This window comes from Quercus lobata, chromosome 2 (assembly GCF_001633185.2).
Source record: "Quercus lobata isolate SW786 chromosome 2, ValleyOak3.0 Primary Assembly, whole genome shotgun sequence".
NCBI lineage: Eukaryota > Viridiplantae > Streptophyta > Magnoliopsida > Fagales > Fagaceae > Quercus > Quercus lobata.
Genome location: NC_044905.1, coordinates 71802731 through 71823400, shown reverse-complemented (window position 1 = coordinate 71823400; position 20670 = coordinate 71802731). Strand labels below are relative to the sequence as shown.

Sequence of the window (20670 nt, the reverse complement as noted above, 5' to 3'; positions counted from 1 at the left end):
TATAGCAACATATTGAAATTCCACATTGGCTTCTTTTTTTTTTCTTTTTTGAGACGAAGGTCCAAAATTTGAACATACAAAAAACAAGTGGGCTGGCCCACTTGTGTCCCACTTTGCATTTTGGTGAAGGAGCACTGGAAGGTCTACAGAGCCTTCCTTTTATTATTATTTTTTATTTTTTATTTTTTTGGAAGCAATTCCATCGGACTCCGTTTGGGTTGTGAATTGCCTCCGACCAAGAGTGACTGCCTCGTCTAAGCTTTTGAACCCAATGAGTCATTAGTAATCACATGACTAACAACCCTTGAGACTTGAGTCATTAGTTTTTTGGATCTCAAACCCATAAACAGCGTGGATACAGATATTCGGTACATCAACTTTTGATTTGATGGTGGTGGTCGACTTATTGGATGTCGCAAATCTAGAGCTTGAGAGCACCACGTGAGTTGACTCGGCTGGGTCGGCTGGGTCGCTATTGTGAGCACCACGTGAATTGGACGGTTGTTGAACCGGCATGGTTTGGTGGATGCATGGTGACTGATCGATGGGAGGCGGCCCGCCCTGCTGTGTCTTGATGCCTGATGGAGAAAGAATAGTGTTGTTCTCAGTGGAGTTGAAGCAGCCCAAGAAAATGGAGACGGTGAGTTTTTTTTGGGGCCAGATATTGTATATAATTTGATATCAAATTATACTATGTCACATTATTAAAATTTAATAAGTGTAAGATATGTCAAATGCATATCTTTTATTTAATTATTGAATTTTAATACAGATAACGTAGTATCATTTTAAATAAAATACTTTTTTTGTGGTCAAAATTGAATTTACAATGAATCCAATGCAGAGTGTGAAAACACTACAACCGCGGCTAAACACAAGGTAGAATTTATTTACTAAAAAGCGCTTGAGTACTATGCTGACGGCTAGGATTTATGTACTACATAAAAATACCAACTTGAGATTAAATTATTTGTTCTACAAAAACATGAGTTTACAACTGGTTTGGGCCATTCTGTCTTAATTTTTCTAATAGTTACATTTGTCATTAGATAAGATAGAGAAAGTTCTTGTAGTATCACTTTTATGAATTTGGGCAAGAGCTTTACTGAAAATTTTGGAACAATCTCAAAGAAAAGAGCTCAGTCGTGCTCCATGACGTGAGACAATTACAGGTCCACGGTCTTCACATCGTCGTAATTACGAAATCACCTTGCAAGTTCAGTTGAAAATTCCCGGTCTTACAAGTTAGTTGGTCAACTACGGCACGCGGCATCGTAGCATCTATTTAAATCACGCATTCCGTACCAGAAACAGGTTCAGATTCATTTTTTATTTTTCACGAGAAAAAAGTTCACTTTTCTACTTTCAAAGAAGCTCACTTTCCGAATATTTCTTCGTAAAGCAATACCAAGTTCTTAGTTCTTACCCTTGGCTAATTAAGGGCATATATAAGCGTCACCCTTGTCTATTTTCTTATAGCGTTTTTGGGTTAGTTTTTTTAGTTCTTTTGCGGTAAATATAAGTGCTAGCCAAACCCTTGTATATTTGCTTGGTTTAGTTTTGTATTTTTAGTTTTATAGCTAATTTGGTTTGAGTACATATTTTTTTTTTAAAGTAAAATAGGCTATAACATAAACTTCCATAACAGCAGTATGGACAAACTGACACAATATGAGCGTGTGTTCAATCACTTTGATGACAATGGAGATTCAAAGATATCACCCTCGGAGCTGCAGCAATGTGTTGAGGCAATAGGTGGGGAGCTTTTGCTAGCGGAGGCGGAGGCGGTGGTGGAGTTGCTGGACTCAGATGGAGATGGGTTGTTGGGTTTTGAGGACTTCGTGAGGTTTCTTGAAGGAGGGGAAGAGGAAGAGAAAGTGAAGGATTTGAAAGAAACATTTAAGATGTATGAAATGGATGGTAGTGGATGTATTACACCCAAGAGCCTTAAGAAGATGCTTAGTAGACTGGGTGAGTCCAGAACTATCGATGACTGTAAGGTGATGATTTCTCAATTTGATCTCAATGGTGATGGGGTCCTCAATTTTGATGAATTTAGGGTCATGATGTCATGATTCTTCTTTTAACTTCGTTGTATAATAATCTAGATTAATAGCTACGTTGTGGGCTGACCCACAATAATTCTTTTGTAATGAGGCAGGGCCTATATCTATTTCAAAGATTTCATAATTCGTTTAGCCAAAGATATAAATGGTTAGGGCCTAGTTTCTCTTCCATTTTCATATCTAGTAAAAATCTTTATATTCAGATTCTTTTTTTATTAAAAAAAAATCCTTGTTCATTGATTATTATGCAGCCGCTTGTTAATTATTAGAATTAGTAGTTATTTTTAATTTTGTATCTTCTAGAATTTTCTAGAATATAAATATCTCTCCATGTTTATTGATTTTGTTTGTTTATGTTTAGACCCCTTAAACCCAAATTAGTTTAACCTAATGAATTAGTTAAGTAGTTACTTAGGTTAATTATGAGATCTAGGTTAAACACATGCAAATATATTACTTAGTACAAAAAATTAAAGAAGACAATAATATGATTACCTAGGAAAATCAATGATACCAACAATTTCAAGGTAAAAACCTGGAGATGATTTAACATAATTATTCTCAAGGTAAACAAATCAATTATGATAGAATGGAAGATTACAATAGATTTAAACGCTAAATCTAAAGCTACCTTTTGTAAAACTTATTAACACGATCATGTGTAGCTCCGACTCCACGAACTCTTCTATCTTGGATTTGCTGAACACAAACTCCCAAGTTTGTGACTTTGAGATCCTACTCAAAAGTTTCTGATCACCATCAGTAATAGATCTTTATGCAGCAACTTGTTTTCACCAGTTCTTAATTGTAGATCTCTTGTTCCGACAAATGCTTGTTGAGTTAAAAGGTACAAAAACCTCACAAATCTCACAAAAGTAACTCACAAGAATTCTAAGGACTTGTAAAATGTAATTAGGGTTTTCCTTTTATACCTAGTAGTGTTGGACTGAAACCTTAAGCATTTTCGTGGGCTTGGCCTTGACTTAAAATTCTGCAGAACATGATTTTCAATCGGTCAAACTTCACAATAGCTTGCTTCTTCTTTCTACAGCTTGACAGTTCTTGAAACTGACTTGAACAAACTTAAGCAATGTTTAACACTTAATCTAGACATGTTTTTGTTCCCGGTTTGCCAACATACAAATATTTGAAAACTAAACATTTAATCCTAAATATTTAGAACCTAGCAAATTTTATTTGATTTTTTTTTTTTAATTTGATAGTTAACACAATAGGAAAGGGAGATTCGAACCTTGGTTTTCCTAATGAAAAAAAAAGAAAAGTTATGCCACTAGCACTTTGTTTATTTTGAAGTAAAATATTTTACAAGTAAAAAATTTTACATGTAAAACACTTTCAATAAAATATTTGGTATGACAAGTAAAAGTTTTCAAGCAAACTACCAAAACTAGTGGCTCAGTTGTCGCTGGAGCCGTTGTGTCAGAGGTCCAGTAACCAAACCATTAGAATTGGCAGCCCAAACAGTGGCTCCATTGATCACTGCTGGAGCAATGTCATCGGTGACTAGATCGTCAGCACTGGTGGCTAGAACTGTGTCTCTAGCTACAGAAATTGCGGCTTTGGTTATCAAACCTCCAACACCGGTCACTAGAACAATATCTCCGATGACCAAACTACCAATATCGATTGTCAAAGCGGTGGCTTCGGCCACCTAATTGCTGGAGTGGTAGCTTTGGCCATCAGACCCTAGCATTGGTCACCCGAGTGGTAACTCCAACCACCAAACTACCGACACCGGTTGCCTAGCCCACTTGATATATGACCTAGCCACCAAATGGGGCGAATGAAGCCACTATGTGTTTTTGTAAAATGTTTTACCAAAATTTTAAAGGTAAAATGTTTTACAACTTTCTATAAAGGATTTTACGGTTAAAGAAAAATATTTGACAGTTTAACCACATTTTACTTGCAAACAAACACTTAAAAATTGAGAAAGCATTTTTCAAAAAATATATTACTTCAAAATAATCAGAGCATTAACTATAATACTCTTGAAATTTAGGAATTTCTAATCAATCTTGATCGATTCTTTTAGCATATTAACTAACATTCTAAATTCTATTTTGTAGTGATAAGTATGGTCAATATTTTCAATACTAGTACCAAATAACCATAGAGAACCTTATGATAGAAAATATTCACACCTATGAGGGAGTCATCATGTAGTAGTGAATAATTTCTCTAATGTTTCATATCAATGAGAATATCAACTTGTATCAGATAACATTGATTATTAGACTATATTGAGTCATTTTTAAGTTCGTTTTAGTACTAAGGCATGGCAAGTTTGTAATTTTAAATCTCTTTCTCTGCTTTGCTTTCGTATGGTTCGAGGACAACCCACCAGAGACAACATAGTTTGACTTATCTAATAGATCAACAATCATGCAATGCGGGGTTCGAACTAACTACTGATAAGGATGAATGGTGTCAAGGGGACGTTAGGTGATGAATCTTGATGGTTGGGAGTTTACAATCGAAGTTTAAGGAATAGTCTTATCGTTGTTAATGATGTACTCATTCTGTCCTAACTTGTTAGTGTTATTTAGAAAACCCAACATTTTTTAAGAAAACATCATTGAAAGATATAAGTTTCCAAAATTGCCCAAACAAAGTTATACAAAATTTCTATTTTTTAAATAAATAAATAAAATTATCAAAAATTTGAAATACGAATTTACCCGGTTGGAATGAACCTCTTTTGGATCTGTTTTTTGACAAATCAGGTGACATGATAGAATTTAGGACTCCTACCTCAAATAAATGTTTCGTAGTTAGTGTTGGAATACTCTTTTCAATAAATTAAATTAAATAAATCAAACTTAAAAACATACTCCTAATACAGTACAAACTCTATTGGCTTGCCTTCAAACACTAGTAGGTTAAAACCTAACAAACTCTAGTGTTACAAACACTATTAACATAATACAAACACTATTATGTTAGGTTATGTGTTACAATTAACCTATTATGTTAGGTTATATGTTACAACTAATAGAGTTTGTTAGGTTATGTGTTACAAACACTCTAATGTTGGGATATGTGTTACAATTAACTCAATATGGATATATATAGTAGATTAAAACCAAAACTAATAACAATACTAGTTAGTAGTTATGGTTAATAGACTTGTAGGACAAGTATATTACTTGGCTTGTACATAAAGTAGGATTGGGATTGGATCTATACTATTAGGCTAATACATCTCTAATAAAGAGAAACATTCATAAAATGACAAAATTTGGTTACAGACTTTGTTGTAGTTAATGGCTACAACTCTACTCAATATCTTTTTATTGAATTTGATTTTGACAAATCTACAAATTAGATTACATTTGCTTCTTATATCTTCTATATTTGCAAAATTTTCAGAAGATTAGAGATTAATAGTTATGTCATCAATCAAATATTTAAATATCAAGTTTTTTGGCTAAAATTATGCATAAAAAATAAATTTATGATTCAAATAGTAAATAAAATCCAATTGACATAAAATTTGACATGCATATTAAAAACATTAAAAATATCGAATCTAATAGTTAGATTTTCAGAATATGTAGTCATGTTAATTTGTTTAGTGATAGTTGTAGCCATTAACTATAACCAAATTTGTATCCAAACTATATCCTTAATCAAATAAGATAGAGCTTTATAGAGTTTTGTTCTTTAATAAATAAGCTAGTAAGGTAAAGTGTACAATGTGATTGTACATCATTTTGTTATATATATTATTCTGAATCTTGAATTAAGATTCGGTGTAAGAGCACTTGTAGTAGTAGAGCTAAAAAGCTATTTTAACTCCACCAACACACACACACACACACACGCACAAAAAAAAAAAAAAAAAAAAAAAAAAAAAAAAAAACTCATACAACAGTGGAGCTAAACCTATTTTTTTGAGCTTCATTGCTACAGTGCACGTCTATCTATGGATGTGCACTGTAGCTTAGAGCTAAAAAAAATTATTCCCTGCCCGGTTGTGTGTGTGGCTGTGATGGTTGTGTGTAGTGGATATATATTATTTTATTGTGATGTTTATATTATTTTATTGTGTTAAAAACTAAAATAGATCCACTGCTGTAGTATGTGTGTAAATAAAATAGATAAAATAATTTTTTATAGTACCAAATAACTAAATTTTTAACTCCATTATTATGGATGTTCTAATTAAGCAAAACCGCTCACATTAAGGGAGGAAGGTTAAAAAAAAGTAAAGATGTAAAAAGGTAAAGGTTAAAAGGTTAATTTTATTTTTATTTTTTTGGGGATCCAAGGGCTGAGATCAAAAATGCTTTTAATCTCAACCCTTCAACGTGGTGCAATGACCCTCAATCCCCTAATCTTTCCTCTTTTGTTCTTTGTCTGTTCTCCTTACTTTTAAGAGTTGGATAAACAAGTCGGTCAAAAAAAGAGTTGGATAAACAAGTACACAGATTAATCAACTCTGTTTGACTTAAACAATTCCTGAGGATTCTAACTTATTTGGTAATCCAATGGACGTGAGCTGTGCCAGGAAGAGCACCTGAAAATTTTTCTTTACAATAAGATTTCCTAAACCTTTTTGACTGAAATAGTCAACACAGCGCTTGCTACGAAGAAGCATCACAAGCAAATTATGTTAAACAAAACGCACCCCTGAGTGATCTTTGTAGCTTTTCAAACATGTGGCAGATTAGATTAAATTTATAGAATAACAGCAATTTATTATTTTCGAAACAGAGAATACAGGGTAGAAACCTGCACTTTTTGTTTCGAATTGAGTTTCTTAATGACATATATACAGGATTCCACTGACCTTGTCAAGTGGTCTCAAACCTTAAAAGTAAAAACATTTAAACAAAACACTAGGAGTAGAGTAACTGGTTTTAAATTGGTTGGACTAACTTCACTGGATGATGATTATTCACATATGGTTTGCTGATGCCTTTACTAAAGGCTTGGAAGAGCTTTCACACATTAACATATTCTCTCCTTCTGGTAATTCTTCCACCAATCTTGATAATTTTTCCACAGCTTCTCCAGCACTTGGTCTCAAAGAAGGGTCTTCTTCTACACAAGCTCTTGCAAGATTGGCCAATGTCACAGCTGCTTCAAATGAATAATTCTCTCCCAATGCATTGTCCATCCATTCCCTTAGCTCATCTGCATCTTCTGACTGCAATATGCACTTGATTTTCTCTGAGAGCCATATACTCCCTTCTCCCTTATCATCTGGCCTTGTTATTGGCGTTTGACCTGATAAAACCTCTAGTAAAACCACCCCATAAGCAAAAATATCAATGCTTGGAGAAATTACACCTTGGTGAACATATTCAGGGGCCAAATAGCCTAGACTCCAAGAGGCTGGATTGGTTGAATAAAATTGAGGGTCTCCAATATCTTCTTCAATGCAACTTGCCATGCCAAAGTTCCCAATTTTGGCATTGAAGTCTTCGTCTAAGAAAATGTTCCGACTCTTAACATTTCTGTGAACATAGCTCGGGTTCATTACGTGGTGCATGTAGTGTAAGGCCATGGCTATGTCAAGACAGATTCTCAGCCGCTGACTCCATGTCAAGAAACAATAACAAGAAGCAATGAATTGGTTTTTCATTGCCAAACCACCGTGAAGCCAATCTTTCAAGGACCCATTTTTGGCATACTCAAAGACCAAAAACGAATCAGAATCAGGACCCTCACTCCAACATGTCCCCAGTAGCCTAAGTATGTTGGGGTGATTGTGAATTGCATCATGGAAGAGTCCAAGCTCAATCTTTGAGATTGTATCTGGTTGCGTTTGCTTTATTGCCAGGTTCTTCCCATTGAGACGACCATGATACACAGATCCCTCAATCTGATTACTTGAATTGAAGTCTTCAGTTGCTTTTCTCAGTTCCTCAACAGTATAAGTCTCGATTAGCATCTTACGTGATGTAGCATCTACGGTCCTACCATCTAGAGGATCCTGAGACCCCTCAAATGAGACTTTCTTATCACTTGTGGTTCTTACACTGAGACTAAGCTGTTGCAACTCCACATCTACTACTCCCTTGCAGGAACTCTGTTTCTTCTTCTTTTTCTGTTGGATCACCACAAAGGCTACTGCAATACCAATGCTCACACAAACTACAACCCCACTGAGTGCAATATATAAAACAATCTTCCTCATTTTGGACTTTTTCTTGTGGGGACTAATTACTGGGATGCTAGTTGCTGGAAAATGTAAATTGGGTTCTCGAGGTTTTGCAAGAGGACCAAGAACAGGCTCTGGCTCACCATTGATTGGAATCAGAAGAGATGTAAGAGGTATTAGGCTTTGAGGTCTAAAGGTCTGTAAAGATTTGTTGTTTGCAAATATAATAGCTTCTGGAGTAGTATTGAACTTAATGGCCAAGTTATAAATTGTATCACCTGCAATTACCGGATAAGACAGCAATAGCCTCGTCTTTGGACTTGCTTCAGATGAAGAAGGACAGGCACATCTCAATGGGATCAGTAACTGAACTTTATCACCAAGACTCCATGGTGACACTCCAGGGTTCTTCTCTTGGATGGCTTTGCAGGTTGTCAAGCCCTCCAAAGATTCAGCAATACCATAAAAGCTCTCTCCCTTTGTGGTTGTTTTTGTTACTTCAGCCTGAAAGAAACCACCTTTGCACTTACAATCAATTGGAATCAACAAAGACTGATCTTTTGGAAGGTATTCTGTCTCTGCAGAAAATTTATTAGCTTCTGCAATCACGAAACGACTGATGCCCAAGTAAAAGCTCAGGTTGGAAAGAGATGAGAAGTAGGAATTGGTGCGAAGAATTACAAATGTCTCACACTGAACCTGTGAGGCATTTCCAATATTGCAGTGGTAGCCAGAAGCATCTGGAGATGTAATGTCACAACTTAGCAGGTTCTGTCCAAGTGCAGAGACAAATAGCCAAATGAATAAGACTAAAACTCTCAAGTGGAGCTTACTGATTAGAGCCATGCCTATGTACTTCTTCAAAGAAAGGACGATTAAAAATAAAGAGCTTTCTAATTCCAAGAAAATGAATATTTTGGATCCATACAGAAATGGAGTTAAAAATAAGAGTATTTCTCAAATTTGTTCCTGGACAGGGTTCTTGGGTTTTACAAAGTTGTCTTATATTTTTACTCAAATTCCAGCTGTTTGGTTAACCCCCTTTATCTTGGGCTTTATTTCATTCTCAAAGGGTTGGCTATCTATCCCAAGGTTTCTTTGCCAGTAATCATTATCACCACTCTTAATTTACGTCAGAAGACTCATTGGGCTCAAATCCTATCTTACATGCATCAACATGTGTTATAGCTAGTCCATTCCAAAGCGTGATTAGACTTATCTCAACATATTGAATTTGGTGTACCGACATACTGTAGTTCATTGGCATATGTCTCATAGATGCAAATGGTACACATGCAGATATCACGTGCATATCATAAAATATTGCTCTGGTTTTAATGTAAGAGCATTCAATTGTTTTAAGGTCACGCCATTTATCATAACTGGATAATATGTAAGAGTGCGACTGCAATTGGTAAATTATCATTTTCATATAGACTCTCCACCTTTTTTCCATGAGTCACAATCACACATGTTAAGGTTGAGGCACAAAAGTTGTGTTCACATACATGCATTTTTATTTAAAGTATTTGTCTAGCAAGAACTAACTTCATGCTGGAGGTTAGGAGTCTAAGCAAACTGTGGTAATCTAGATTCTAGAGTTCCAAGTAGATTTCCAAAATTTTGTTTATATTTTATGGCTCTCATGTGGGCATGGAATGGTAAAACCACAGTAATTTGGTATATAAACCTTATCTGTTTACAGATACCATTCATTTGGCATATGACAAACATTTTGCCTGATTTAGGCATAATAGGAACAAGTAAAATGGGCACTTTTTTTTTTTTTTTTAATAAATGGAGAAAGTAAGAATCCACCTCGATGATGCTTCTAACCACCACAATTTCAACTTTCAGATTTAGTGCGTCATTGTACCTTTAGAAGATCAAAGAAAGTACCCTCGTTCAGGATATTGCAGATAGCAGTAAGAGCTTCAGATCTGCTTACATCATTCTCACATTCCTTATAAATAACTCGGCCTAGTTGTCCATGCAACTCATGATTCCATGACCAGAATCCCTTCATCTTATGAAAGAGCTTATGCACAAGTCAGAAAAATAATCCATGACAACTCTGTTCTATTTACCATGAAATTATTAAGTATATCCAAGGTATTATACCTTCTACTTATATAAAGACTGGGTTTAGTTTACGTATAAGTTTTCGCACATAAAATTCACGCTTATGTGAGAGAGATGTGCTGTAAAGAATAATTTCTCGCATTCATGGGGCAATCGATTCCTCTCAGACAATATGAGCATGAAAGAACATATGTCAGTTGTATTCTAAGGTCCAATCATATGAGGGCATAGTGCTTTCACGTACATACAATTTTATGCACCTATAGATGTCATGTACAAGAAATAATAACTTTACGTCAATATTCTTTATCACATTCTTTTTTCACAACTATCTTATATCACAAATTGTTATTGGTTTTATATTACTTTTACTTGAATTCATTATTTTTTTCTTCACCACTTACAGTCTACTACATCAGGATTATAACAAAATTGTGGCACAAAAGTTCGTGGTTATATGCTTTTTCTTTTTTTAACCCAAAAGGCAAAGGAAGAAAGCAAGAATTGCTGATTTGTCAAGCAGTATGGATAGATATGATGTAGATTTTGGAAAATGTAGATAAGTGCGAAAAGATATGGACAATGGCCATACACAGTTGAAGAGACCTAATGCATGGCAAAGTTGGGGCATAAAAGAAAGGCTAGGGATTGATAGGTCACACTGGCCATGAATATCCTAAGTTGACAAGCACCAATAACTTTTAAAAGTACCAGCTACAGTCAATTGTACCCACACAACACAACTTCAATTCACATGTCATTCGTCCAAGGGATTACCTTTATCTTTCTATCATATCTTTCAACTACTACCTAATATAACTAGATTGCAACAATTATAAAATTATGGGTTTAATACATGAAACCAGTACATTATGTATAAGAAAGGTGACAAAGAAGGCATGGGACTCTTTCAATTAGAAAAATTCCTTGAGATTTGTGCTAAAAGTAAAGTTCTAAGTTGATTTTTAGTATATAAAAAAACAGTAATTAATCAAATAAATATTAAAACAGAAGAACAGTGGCCTTTTGAGTTTTTAAGCAAACCAGAAAGTTTGACGAAAGTGGGTACCATCATTTTAGGAGTCAGTAGTTCATTCTGGCCAAAAGATTGGAGGATTCACTAGATTTTTCTTTCCCTATAGCACAAGTACCAAAAATTCTCTCCCTTAAAGGAAATTACTAAAATATTTTCCTTTATGCAAGTCTCTAAAAGAAATCTCAAAGAGGAGAAAGAATGATTGTAATTTGTAGCATCCCTTGACCGAAAGTAAAAGCATTTTTCTGAAAACGAAACCAGCATTAGGATCCAGTACCAATGAACCGAAAGTGGAAGATAATAATCCAAGAATGAGATGAGTCCATTAAAATTCAGTGGATAAAAATAATGACAAAAGGGAAAATATTTCTGTTTTTTTATAAGTAGATAATAGGAAGGGTGAGGCAGGATTTGTACCACAGTCCACAGACAGTAGACAATTCAAATAATGTCATTACCACGGGACTTATCACATCACTTGTAAGTTGTAACCATTAATTCCTCCTCTATCTTGCATCAATGGTATTTTTGCCCTTGTGAATCTATCTTTAAAATAAGTCTTGAATCTTGGATTACATGCACGTGATAACACATGCTAACCACCTATGTTAGTTACCAGACATTTTTTTTCTAACTTTTACAAACACTATTTTTGGAGTTTGGAGCATGCCTTTGCTAAGACATGAATATATTTTTCTCATGTCGAGGATGCTCCAAAAAATCTCTTATGATTGGAGCCAAAGCATGGAAAACTAGAAATAGTGTACCACGTGACCAATCCTCATTCCTCTCAAAACATCTAGATCCAGTGATCCATCGAAGGCAATGCGACACTTGGGGCAGAAGCAAAGCAAAGGAATATATTATTTGGTGTTAAACTAATAGCATATATTCAAAGAGGAAAGGAAAAAGAGTAAGATTTGGACAGATCCAGGTAAGAAACATCAGATCAAGATCCATCCATTTAAAGAAGTTATAAACTTCCATGCATGTGATGTGCCACAATCTTGTAGGTCGCATATTCCTATGCATATGCTCAAGAAAAAATTGACATGGTGTGGAACATAATCCTGTTTCTGCGCTTCAAAAAATGGGATTTTAAAACCATAGTGTTCTAGGTCATGCCTCAGGAAAAGGAAAAAAAAAAAACGTGCTGTTGTGGTAGACATTAGACAAATTGGGTAAGAGTTGTCTTAAACCAAGATACATTTGCACCAGTTTCGAAAATTTGCAAGATTATTCAATTATTGACAAATTGAGAATGTTAAAGAATGAATCTGTCAAGAAAGAAGCAGCAAACAAGGTACAATGCAAACTCATGTTTAAGGGTGCATATGAGGTCAATCATCCAGGTGCTCTAAAGCCTGTATAAAGCTTCTGTTGCATTCAAACAAAAGCTAATCTATAATAGGGGAAACAAACATGTCAATTCGAATAATTAAATTTTCCCTCATTTGTATGAGACAGTGACATTTATAATCTAGCAATTTGTTCCTTCTGTGACAAGGAAATAATCTGGCAGATTCTAATCAGAATAATATATAGCAAGTGACAATATCTTGCCTAGTGACAATATCATGCGTCGGGTCCACGTTAGGGAGAGAAGTTCAGCAAAATAATTGGGATACATGTTAAGCTTATTTTTGTCACTCCAAAACAACTCATTTTTTGGGTAAATCAGAAATTTTGAATTGAGCCAACAAACCAAATTGATATAGCGTTACAACAAAATGGCACACCCCGACAGGTTTAACCGTTTAAGACAAAGCACAACCCAGAGATTAGAGCAAACAGAGGCAACATAAACCCAACTGGTACTACAATTCGGGAAGACAATACTACTAAACACATCAAAGAACTAGAGACAGAATCCAATACAGCTAAGGAAAAATGCGTCTGATAATGATTAGTATCTATTTCTTCAAGATATAGGCAGATACTAATGTAAAGGGAAAATGGCTTGCCATGAAGGCAAATACATTTGATAGCATCCAGCAAGTGAAATCATCTTAACTAAACAGGTAAACCATATCTGCCAGGTGCTAGCTAGAGTAGGATCCATATAGGTAACAGGATAAGATGGGAGCTAAAAAACAAGGCTAAAGATGTACAAAGGAATCATAAAGCCAGTGATTCATTATCTGTTTTACAGAAGTCCCGTTTAGTTGAGCAGTGACAAAGTCATCATGTGCCAGAACAATTTATTAGAGTGATGGTACTTGAAGGCTGAAGACAAAAGCTGTAAATGAAATAAATGGTATTGTCCTATAAATTTATTTCCAAAATGTTTGCAAGTGTCGCTTATTACACTTTAGAAAGTACAGGCCTTGCAATTTTAATTCATCAAACAGATAGGTAATGTACACACAGTAAATAAGTTTAATACAATCCAATCATGATGTATTTGGCTTGTACCATGTCAATTGTTTTGCTGGGCTCCCTGTACACTCTTCCTCAGGAGGGATATTACTTGGCCTGGCTCAGAAGCTCCAAATACAGAACTTCCTGCAACAATGCAGTTTGCCCCTGCTGAAGCTGCCACATCAATGGTCGAAGGCCCTAAACCACCATCAACCTGCAAAATAAAGCATATTTTTCAATTAGTTGTCGCTTCCCACATGCACAGAGACCAATGCTTTTCTATAATAGGAGAGGGTGTCTCAAGAGACCACTCTCTAGAGTATGTGGGACCCACACATGCTGTGACTGTAAGAGAGAGATTTCATGAGACCATCTCATAAGATACTTTTTCCTATGATAGAGCCATTTTTTATCTTCCAAAATCCAAGGGTTTTTGAAAAAAAAAAAATGTAATGAAGGTGTCCAGAGATCTCTAAGTACCTGACCATTCCCCTAAATGTGTGTAGTTCCCTGTCCCACAAAACAAGTAATTTGAGCAAATAATCCCTTGGGTAGCCTCAAAATGTTGACTAGAGGTTTTGAACCCAAAACCACATAGATCTCATGAGGCCTTAGGAAAAATCATTAAGCCAACCCCTTGGGGTTAAATCCAAGTGACTTACATATATGGAAAACAGGAGGTGGGATGGAATCAATTAAAAAAAGAAGTGAAAAAAAGGAGATGGAAGATTTAAAATTCACTAAGGAACCCACAAGTAATGCAAGACAGCTACAGAGTGAAATCTAGAGAAACATATAGAAGGCTAAAACCATTTTTAAGAATGAACCAAACATAACATCTAGGAAACTGTTTAAAAATGTAATCCACAGGAAAATAATGTGTCCAGTACTACCAGAATGTCTATAAAAGTTTCAAAAAAATGCTCCCAAAATTATAAAATTTCGAAGTTTCTAGCATTACCCAACATTCGTCAGTAGAACAGGATTTAGTTGCTATGCTGAACAAATAGACAACACAATACACAACAGTCAGCTATGGATCCTCAACAAGTTATTTAGGGTCAGCCATATGTATTCTATTCCTCCATTCTACTCTATCTATAGTCATACTCTTTGTTACTTCCTTAATTGTCATGTCCTTTTTATTACTTGTACTAATATGATTTTTGGTCTTCCTCTACCTTTTTTCATTCCCTCAACTTGGATCAACTCGCTCTTTCTTACTGGTGCATTAATCACTCTCCTTTGAACACGACCGAACCATCTTAAGTGACTCTCCCTCATCTATTCATTAGCAGGGGCTACAAGCTACCCTTATCTTTAAGCGAATTTATTCATTTCAAATCTTATCTTTTCGTGTATTTCCACTTATTCATCTTAACATTCTCATTTCCACTACACTTATTTTATGAATATGCTGCTACTTAACAGCCCAACATGGACAACAAAATATGCAACATGACAATAACATTACCACAAAACAGTAAACTGAAACAAGAAATTACCAATAAATCCAAGAAGATGAAAAATTCACGATTTGCTAGCAAGAAGTTATAAATCAAAAGTAAGAGATTGACTCACCTCTATATCAAGTGATGGGTACTTCTTTCTTAGCACCCGAACCTGGATAAAGAAAACCAGAGAGAGAGTCATGGGAATGAACAAGAGATGCTAGTCACAAGAGGAACTAAAAAAATGTAACTGAACCTTTTCCATAGTCTCTGGCATGAACTTTTGTCCGCCAAATCCAGGTTCTACAGTCATTACAAGGACCATTTCCACAGGATATTCGCCTTCAACCTGTGGGTTAAGGGAAAAAAAGTTAAGGTTATGTTTGGTAACAATATTTGTTTTCTATTTTCAAAAACTTGTTTTTGGCAATATAAAGAAAAAACAATTTTCTTGTATTTTTGAAATAAAAAACATGTTTAGTTAGTTGAAATTAAAAAATTAGTTTTTTGAAGAAAACAAATAGAAAATACTAAAATATGTTGTTACTAGGATTTGAACTCTAATGCTAACTCATTAAATGAGACAGATTCATTAAATTAAATGCGTATTTTCATTGACTTTTGAAAATTAGAAATTGAAAACAACCTTTTGCATGTTTTTAATTTCCTTCACAAATTGGGTTTTGAGAACATTTTTTGTTTTCTATCCATTTTGAGTTGCCAAACAAGTTTTTTAGTTTCAAAAATAGAAAAATGTTTTTGAAAACAGAAAATAAGGAGAAAAAACAGTTACCAAACAAACTCTAAACGTCTTATCAATTTTGAAATCCTCTAAATAAATATGTTACTAATATTCAATATAGACAAAATATTAGGAAACCTTATATCATTTGGTTAAGGTAAGGTCGGATGTGGTTGTGTTTAGATTATTCCAAACAATATAAAATCCAGCTACACAATCTGAGAGCATGAAAATCACAGGAAGGCATACCAGTGGATAAACTTCTTCAATAGGCGTCCCAGGTTTTAATGCCACCCCAGGCCTCATGCCCTTTGCCTTAATTTTCTGGACTAGTTCTTGCCAATTTTCTGCAAAAAGTACCATAAGACTCCTTTAAAGAAAATAACTAAATAGAAAAAGACACGGGGAGGGGGGGGGAGAAAGGAAGGTAACAACATGGCAGACGTTAAAACCCACCTTTGGAGACCTCAACATGAAATGTAAAACCAGAAGCACCAGCTTTTCCCATAGGATCAACATAATCAAGAGGATTTGTGACCATGAGGTGGCAATCAAGATAGGCACTGTAAGAAATGAAAATCCACACCTCACCTAGTTATACTAGTAAACCAGTGGCCAAGAAAATTTGATGTTAAAAAGATTTAAAGTGAAGGCTAAAAGAAGTTTTACGTTGTGTGTTTTCTCAAACTTTCAATGACTGGAGCACCAATGGTTAGATTTGGGACGAAGTGCCTGCAAGAGCAAAAAAACTTAAATAATAATAATGTTGAGCAATTCACCAGTTCCAAATAGGAAATGACTAGAGAATATTAATAAACATCATTTCCTGTGTCTTATCAGCAAGTATGCAATCATCATTTGTAACAACTTCCAGTTAGCACAATTTGATTTAACCGTGCAAGTTAGCACTACAATAACTACAACAAAGCCTTAATCCGAAGTTAGCACTAACAATACTGAAATCCAAGAAATGCATATTGACAGGAAGTGAAACCACTTGGAACTATCTTCCTTCAATCAGGCCAGACAGCTCCTTCGCTGTTAAAAAAGGCCAAGTGCCCACCCAAAATTCGCACTGTTTATTGAAAATTTAAAACAAAAATGACCTAAACTCATAATTTTGCTAAAGGAACTTCTTAATGCCCTGAGCCACAATCCTATCCCATGTTACATCTCTGTCTTTCTCAAAATCCAATACCCTCTTGATTTCAGCATGTAGAGAACCCCCATTCTCCCTACAATTTACAATATAGCATTCACATAATTCACAATTACAGCCACCAAAGTCGACACTTCTTTTTCATTGATAAATGATAACCATACCTTTTATTTTACAAAAAGACTATTGCATACAAACAGTTATTTAAGCACACCCAATAATTTATTACTAAAATTTTTTTAACAAATTATTGGCAACTTACACACTTGATGGGTCTTGAACACAACTCTACTTTGCTCTTTCAAAGGGTGGAGGCACCATTTGAACTTGAGCTCATTGGAAAACAGAATAACATTTCGAAGGAAATCGACTACTTCGGAATCATTGTATCAATATTTAAGACACATGCACTTAAGAACACTCTTTTCTATTTATAAGAAGAAAAAAAATCTATTTGAACTCTCTCTAACTAAAACAAACACCTCAGGTCCTTCTATGGTATCTAATACATTTGGGGGGTTATGTAACACACAAAAATCCTAACCATCCATTGGAATATAGCCAGTTTTATTGGTTGAGATTATAACAACAATTGAAATGAATGTCCAGAACATTGGGAATCATATAATATACATTTATCCTTATTTCTAACTTATTTACATTTATATCCTCTCATCATAATCAGTACCTTAAAATAGAAATAATCAAAATAAAAGAAACGCAATTCCAAACTGAAAAGTAGGATGAAGCGAATTCGATTGCAAGCATAACAGGGTATGAGAAAAGCAGCCAAACCTACCCATCCTGCAAAAGCAAACTAGAAATCAGTTAAAGTAACAAAATTTCAAAGTATAGTGATACGTGTTTGATTGATAAACATGGTAGTAAAAGTACCATGATGTCCATGTGGAGCCAATCGGCGCCTAGACTGAGCATACGCTTAGCCTCGGAAGCCAAATTGGCGAAGTCCGATGATAGCATCGACGGTGCTATTTTCGCCGCTACACCCATTTCAGGATTCGGCAACCTGGTACGGCGATGAGAGAGAAACAGAGGAGTGTGAGGGGATCGGAGGAGGTTTTTCACTTCTTCTGTCTGATGTTCTTTGTCGTTAAACGAATATTCGAGAACGCGTGACTTTGATTTCAAACTAACTTTCCTTTCGTTTTCCCAAATTCAAAAGAGGCTGCCTTGTACCTGCGAAACCATAACGCTGTTTTAAGAACGCAATTGATTGTTTTTTTAGCGTGTTTGTCCAAAAGGGTTTGGTCGGACTTGTATATAAAGCGGTGTCGTTTTCCAGGTGTTTTTCTTTTTCTCTTTTTTTTTTTTTTTTTTTTGGGGGTGGTGGGGGGGGGTTTCGACCTTACGGCCCATGGCCCTTGGTTGCTTACGTAACTACCCACCAAACAAGTATTATTCTTTATTTAAAAAAAAATAGGTTTTATTAACAGATGTCTTTAAGCAATTATTAATAAATTATTTTAAAAAAAATTTTGATACCACTTTTATAAAAAATATAAATAACTATCAAAATAATTAATTTTTTTTTTAACATAAAAAATTTCTTAAAATAATTTTTAAATCAATGCCCTTAAAGTATCCATTAACATCTCCGAAAAAAAAATTAATAATATTCTTCCTTTCTGGTTTCCTTAAAACCAAATTGGAAGTTACACCAAAAAATCAAGATTTCACATTATGGCATTTATTCACATTAAATAAAGATCTCACCACCTAAGATCTACCTAAACCCTCATTTGGAAGGAGGGATTGGAATGAAATGGAAAGGAATGAAAAGAATAATTTTAAAATATTCTTCTCTCCCCTTGTTTAGGAGTTTTAATGGAGAAAGTGGACTTTTCATTTCCTTGTGTGAGAGTTTTAATGGAGAGAATGGAATAGGTAAAAGAGAACCCTCATTCGTCTCTATTCCCTTAAAATCTTAAATTTTCATTCCTCCCGAAATTAGGAGGAATGAAATTGGATTTAATGAATTTTTTACTAAAACTCCCAAAATACCCCTATATATTCAACCCTTTATTTTAAAATAGGAGCCTAATAGTAATATTGTCATAAAATAATTTCATTATTTTCCCTTTATGTTACTTCCAAATAAGGTTACTTATATTCCATTCATTTTCATTCTTTTCCATTCATTTCCATTCCTTTATTTTAAAACATCCAAATAAGGTTACTCAATTCCATTCCCTTGCTTAAATACATCTCATTCTATTCCATTTCATTCCACTTCTCTCCATTCCCTTATGATCATTTCATTTCACTCCCTTATGAACTCTCAAACGAAACCATAAGGGTATTTGAAGTTGGAATCACTGCCAAGCTTGGAGAACCATCTTATTATTCCATTCCTAGAGCCTCTTTTTAATGGACTTAAGGGATTATATTGAACCAAAATTACATCCTATAAAATCCTCAACAACATTAAAGACCAAAATTGAAAAAGAAAACAAATTCAAACTCAAAAATTAATTTTGGAAAAACATTTTTTTTTTTTAAATACAACTTAGTAACTTACATAGATTATACTTCTTGCATCAATCCAACTTATGAGAAAAAAATTAAGAAGCAAAAGGAACCTAAACCTAAACTACAGTGACAACACTTAAAACACCTAAGCCCAACTCCCCCTACAGAGTGGAGATGTTTACCACCTTAACCAAGATGGAAGGATATACATGTATACATCTCCCAGGACCACCCTGGCCTGAATTTTTTTTTTTTTTGTACATAATTATTTAAAAAAAATTATTTGTCTACCCTTCAAAAAAAATTTGGGAACACCCTTAGTTTTTTTTATGCCAATAAAATTAAATTTTGCTCCATAATTTGTTCTATATTCAGTGGATGAATGATTGCTTGGTTGTATACATTGAAAGAAACGTAGTTTGTAGCATTGATAATAAGATTATCATATACCGATTTCAAAATATGAAAACTCGTAGAAGGCAATTGTAAACTTTATATATTTGCGTGTTTTTTTATAGTTGTTGTTGTCAATATATGAATTTCTCTTTTTATTAGATTGTATAACTTATACTTCTTAAGGAACATTCTGAGAAAAATTCCTGGAGCCGCCACTGCTCGCGAGACCATTAAGTTCATTGCTCACTGTTGTTGAACCCAAGGGAGTCAATACCGTACCGGAGGCTATCCCAGTCTGGCCAACGGTACGATATATTTCGGATACTGGCCAATACTGGTGTACTGTTTCGGGTTTAGCACTATTTTTTATATTTATAAATAAATAAATATATATATATATATGTGTGTGTGTGTGTGTGTGTGTGTGTGTGTGTGTGTGTATTATAATAAATATAAAAGTTTATCATAAAACATTTCCTCAATTCAGAACTAATTATTCATGGTTTTAGACTTTAATATCAATTAAAAGGAAAAAAAAAAAAAAAAACACACACACACACAATATAAAAAATAGAAAGCTTAAAAGTTACCATTGCATATTAAGAAAACAAATAATACTAATAAGTTAATGCAAATAAGTTATCATTCTGCCTTAACAAACATTCAAAAATTACAAAACTTAAAAAAAAAAAAAAAAAAATTTCAGTACCGGCCGATATTGCCCGAAATTGCCCGGTATGGTCGGTACATGGCC

The 20670-nt window shown here is 34.5% G+C and overlaps 3 protein-coding genes across 5 annotated transcripts; 1 reads left to right on the top strand and 2 right to left on the bottom strand.

Annotated features, from left to right (window-relative positions):
* Positions 1 to 223: 223 nt before the first annotated feature.
* Positions 224 to 2314, top strand: LOC115978232 (calcium-binding protein CML38-like). Of its 2 annotated transcripts, none has more exons than XM_031100250.1 (2): positions 224 to 640; positions 1652 to 2314. In XM_031100250.1, the coding sequence occupies exon 2, from the start codon at positions 1653 to 1655 to the stop codon at positions 2073 to 2075; it is 423 nt and encodes a 140-aa protein (XP_030956110.1). In that variant the 5' UTR covers positions 224 to 640; position 1652; the 3' UTR covers positions 2076 to 2314. The 2 variants fall into 2 exon arrangements, with proteins under 2 accessions (XP_030956110.1, XP_030956111.1); XM_031100251.1 differs by lacking the exon at positions 224 to 640 and adding an exon at positions 1197 to 1488.
* A 4543-nt stretch (positions 2315 to 6857) lies between these two features.
* On the bottom strand, positions 6858 to 9071 carry LOC115978234 (protein LYK2). The gene has a single exon (XM_031100253.1). It carries the CDS (start codon positions 9043 to 9045, stop codon positions 6991 to 6993), a length of 2055 nt encoding a protein of 684 aa, XP_030956113.1. The 5' UTR covers positions 9046 to 9071; the 3' UTR covers positions 6858 to 6990.
* Positions 9072 to 13559: 4488 nt separating this feature from the next.
* On the bottom strand, positions 13560 to 18295 carry LOC115976463 (ribulose-phosphate 3-epimerase, cytoplasmic isoform). 2 transcript variants are annotated; one of them, XM_031097756.1, is made up of 8 exons: positions 17925 to 18295; positions 17830 to 17834; positions 16541 to 16603; positions 16328 to 16434; positions 16121 to 16218; positions 15386 to 15478; positions 15260 to 15301; positions 13560 to 13892 (listed from the first exon to the last, which is right to left on the bottom strand). In XM_031097756.1, exons 1-8 carry the CDS (start codon positions 18039 to 18041, stop codon positions 13737 to 13739), a joined length of 681 nt encoding a protein of 226 aa, XP_030953616.1. In that variant the 5' UTR covers positions 18042 to 18295; the 3' UTR covers positions 13560 to 13736. The 2 variants fall into 2 exon arrangements, with proteins under 2 accessions (XP_030953616.1, XP_030953617.1); XM_031097757.1 differs by lacking the exons at positions 17830 to 17834; positions 17925 to 18295 and adding an exon at positions 17719 to 17823 and having other exon boundaries at positions 13604 to 13892.
* Positions 18296 to 20670: the final 2375 nt, after the last annotated feature.

Coding starts and splice junctions, on each gene's coding strand:
- LOC115978232 (XM_031100250.1), top strand. CDS start 1,653: ATGGACAAACTGACACAATATGAGCGTGTGTTCAATCACTTTGATGAC.
- LOC115978234 (XM_031100253.1), bottom strand. CDS start 9,045: ATGGCTCTAATCAGTAAGCTCCACTTGAGAGTTTTAGTCTTATTCATT.
- LOC115976463 (XM_031097756.1), bottom strand. CDS start 18,041: ATGGGTGTAGCGGCGAAAATAGCACCGTCGATGCTATCATCGGACTTC. Junction 16,219..16,327: donor TCATGTTGAGGTCTCCAAAG/GTGGGTTTTAAC, acceptor TACTTTTTGCAG/AAAATTGGCAAGAACTAGTC. Junction 13,893..15,259: donor ACCCATCACTTGATATAGAG/GTGAGTCAATCT, acceptor TTTATTTTGCAG/GTTGATGGTGGTTTAGGGCC.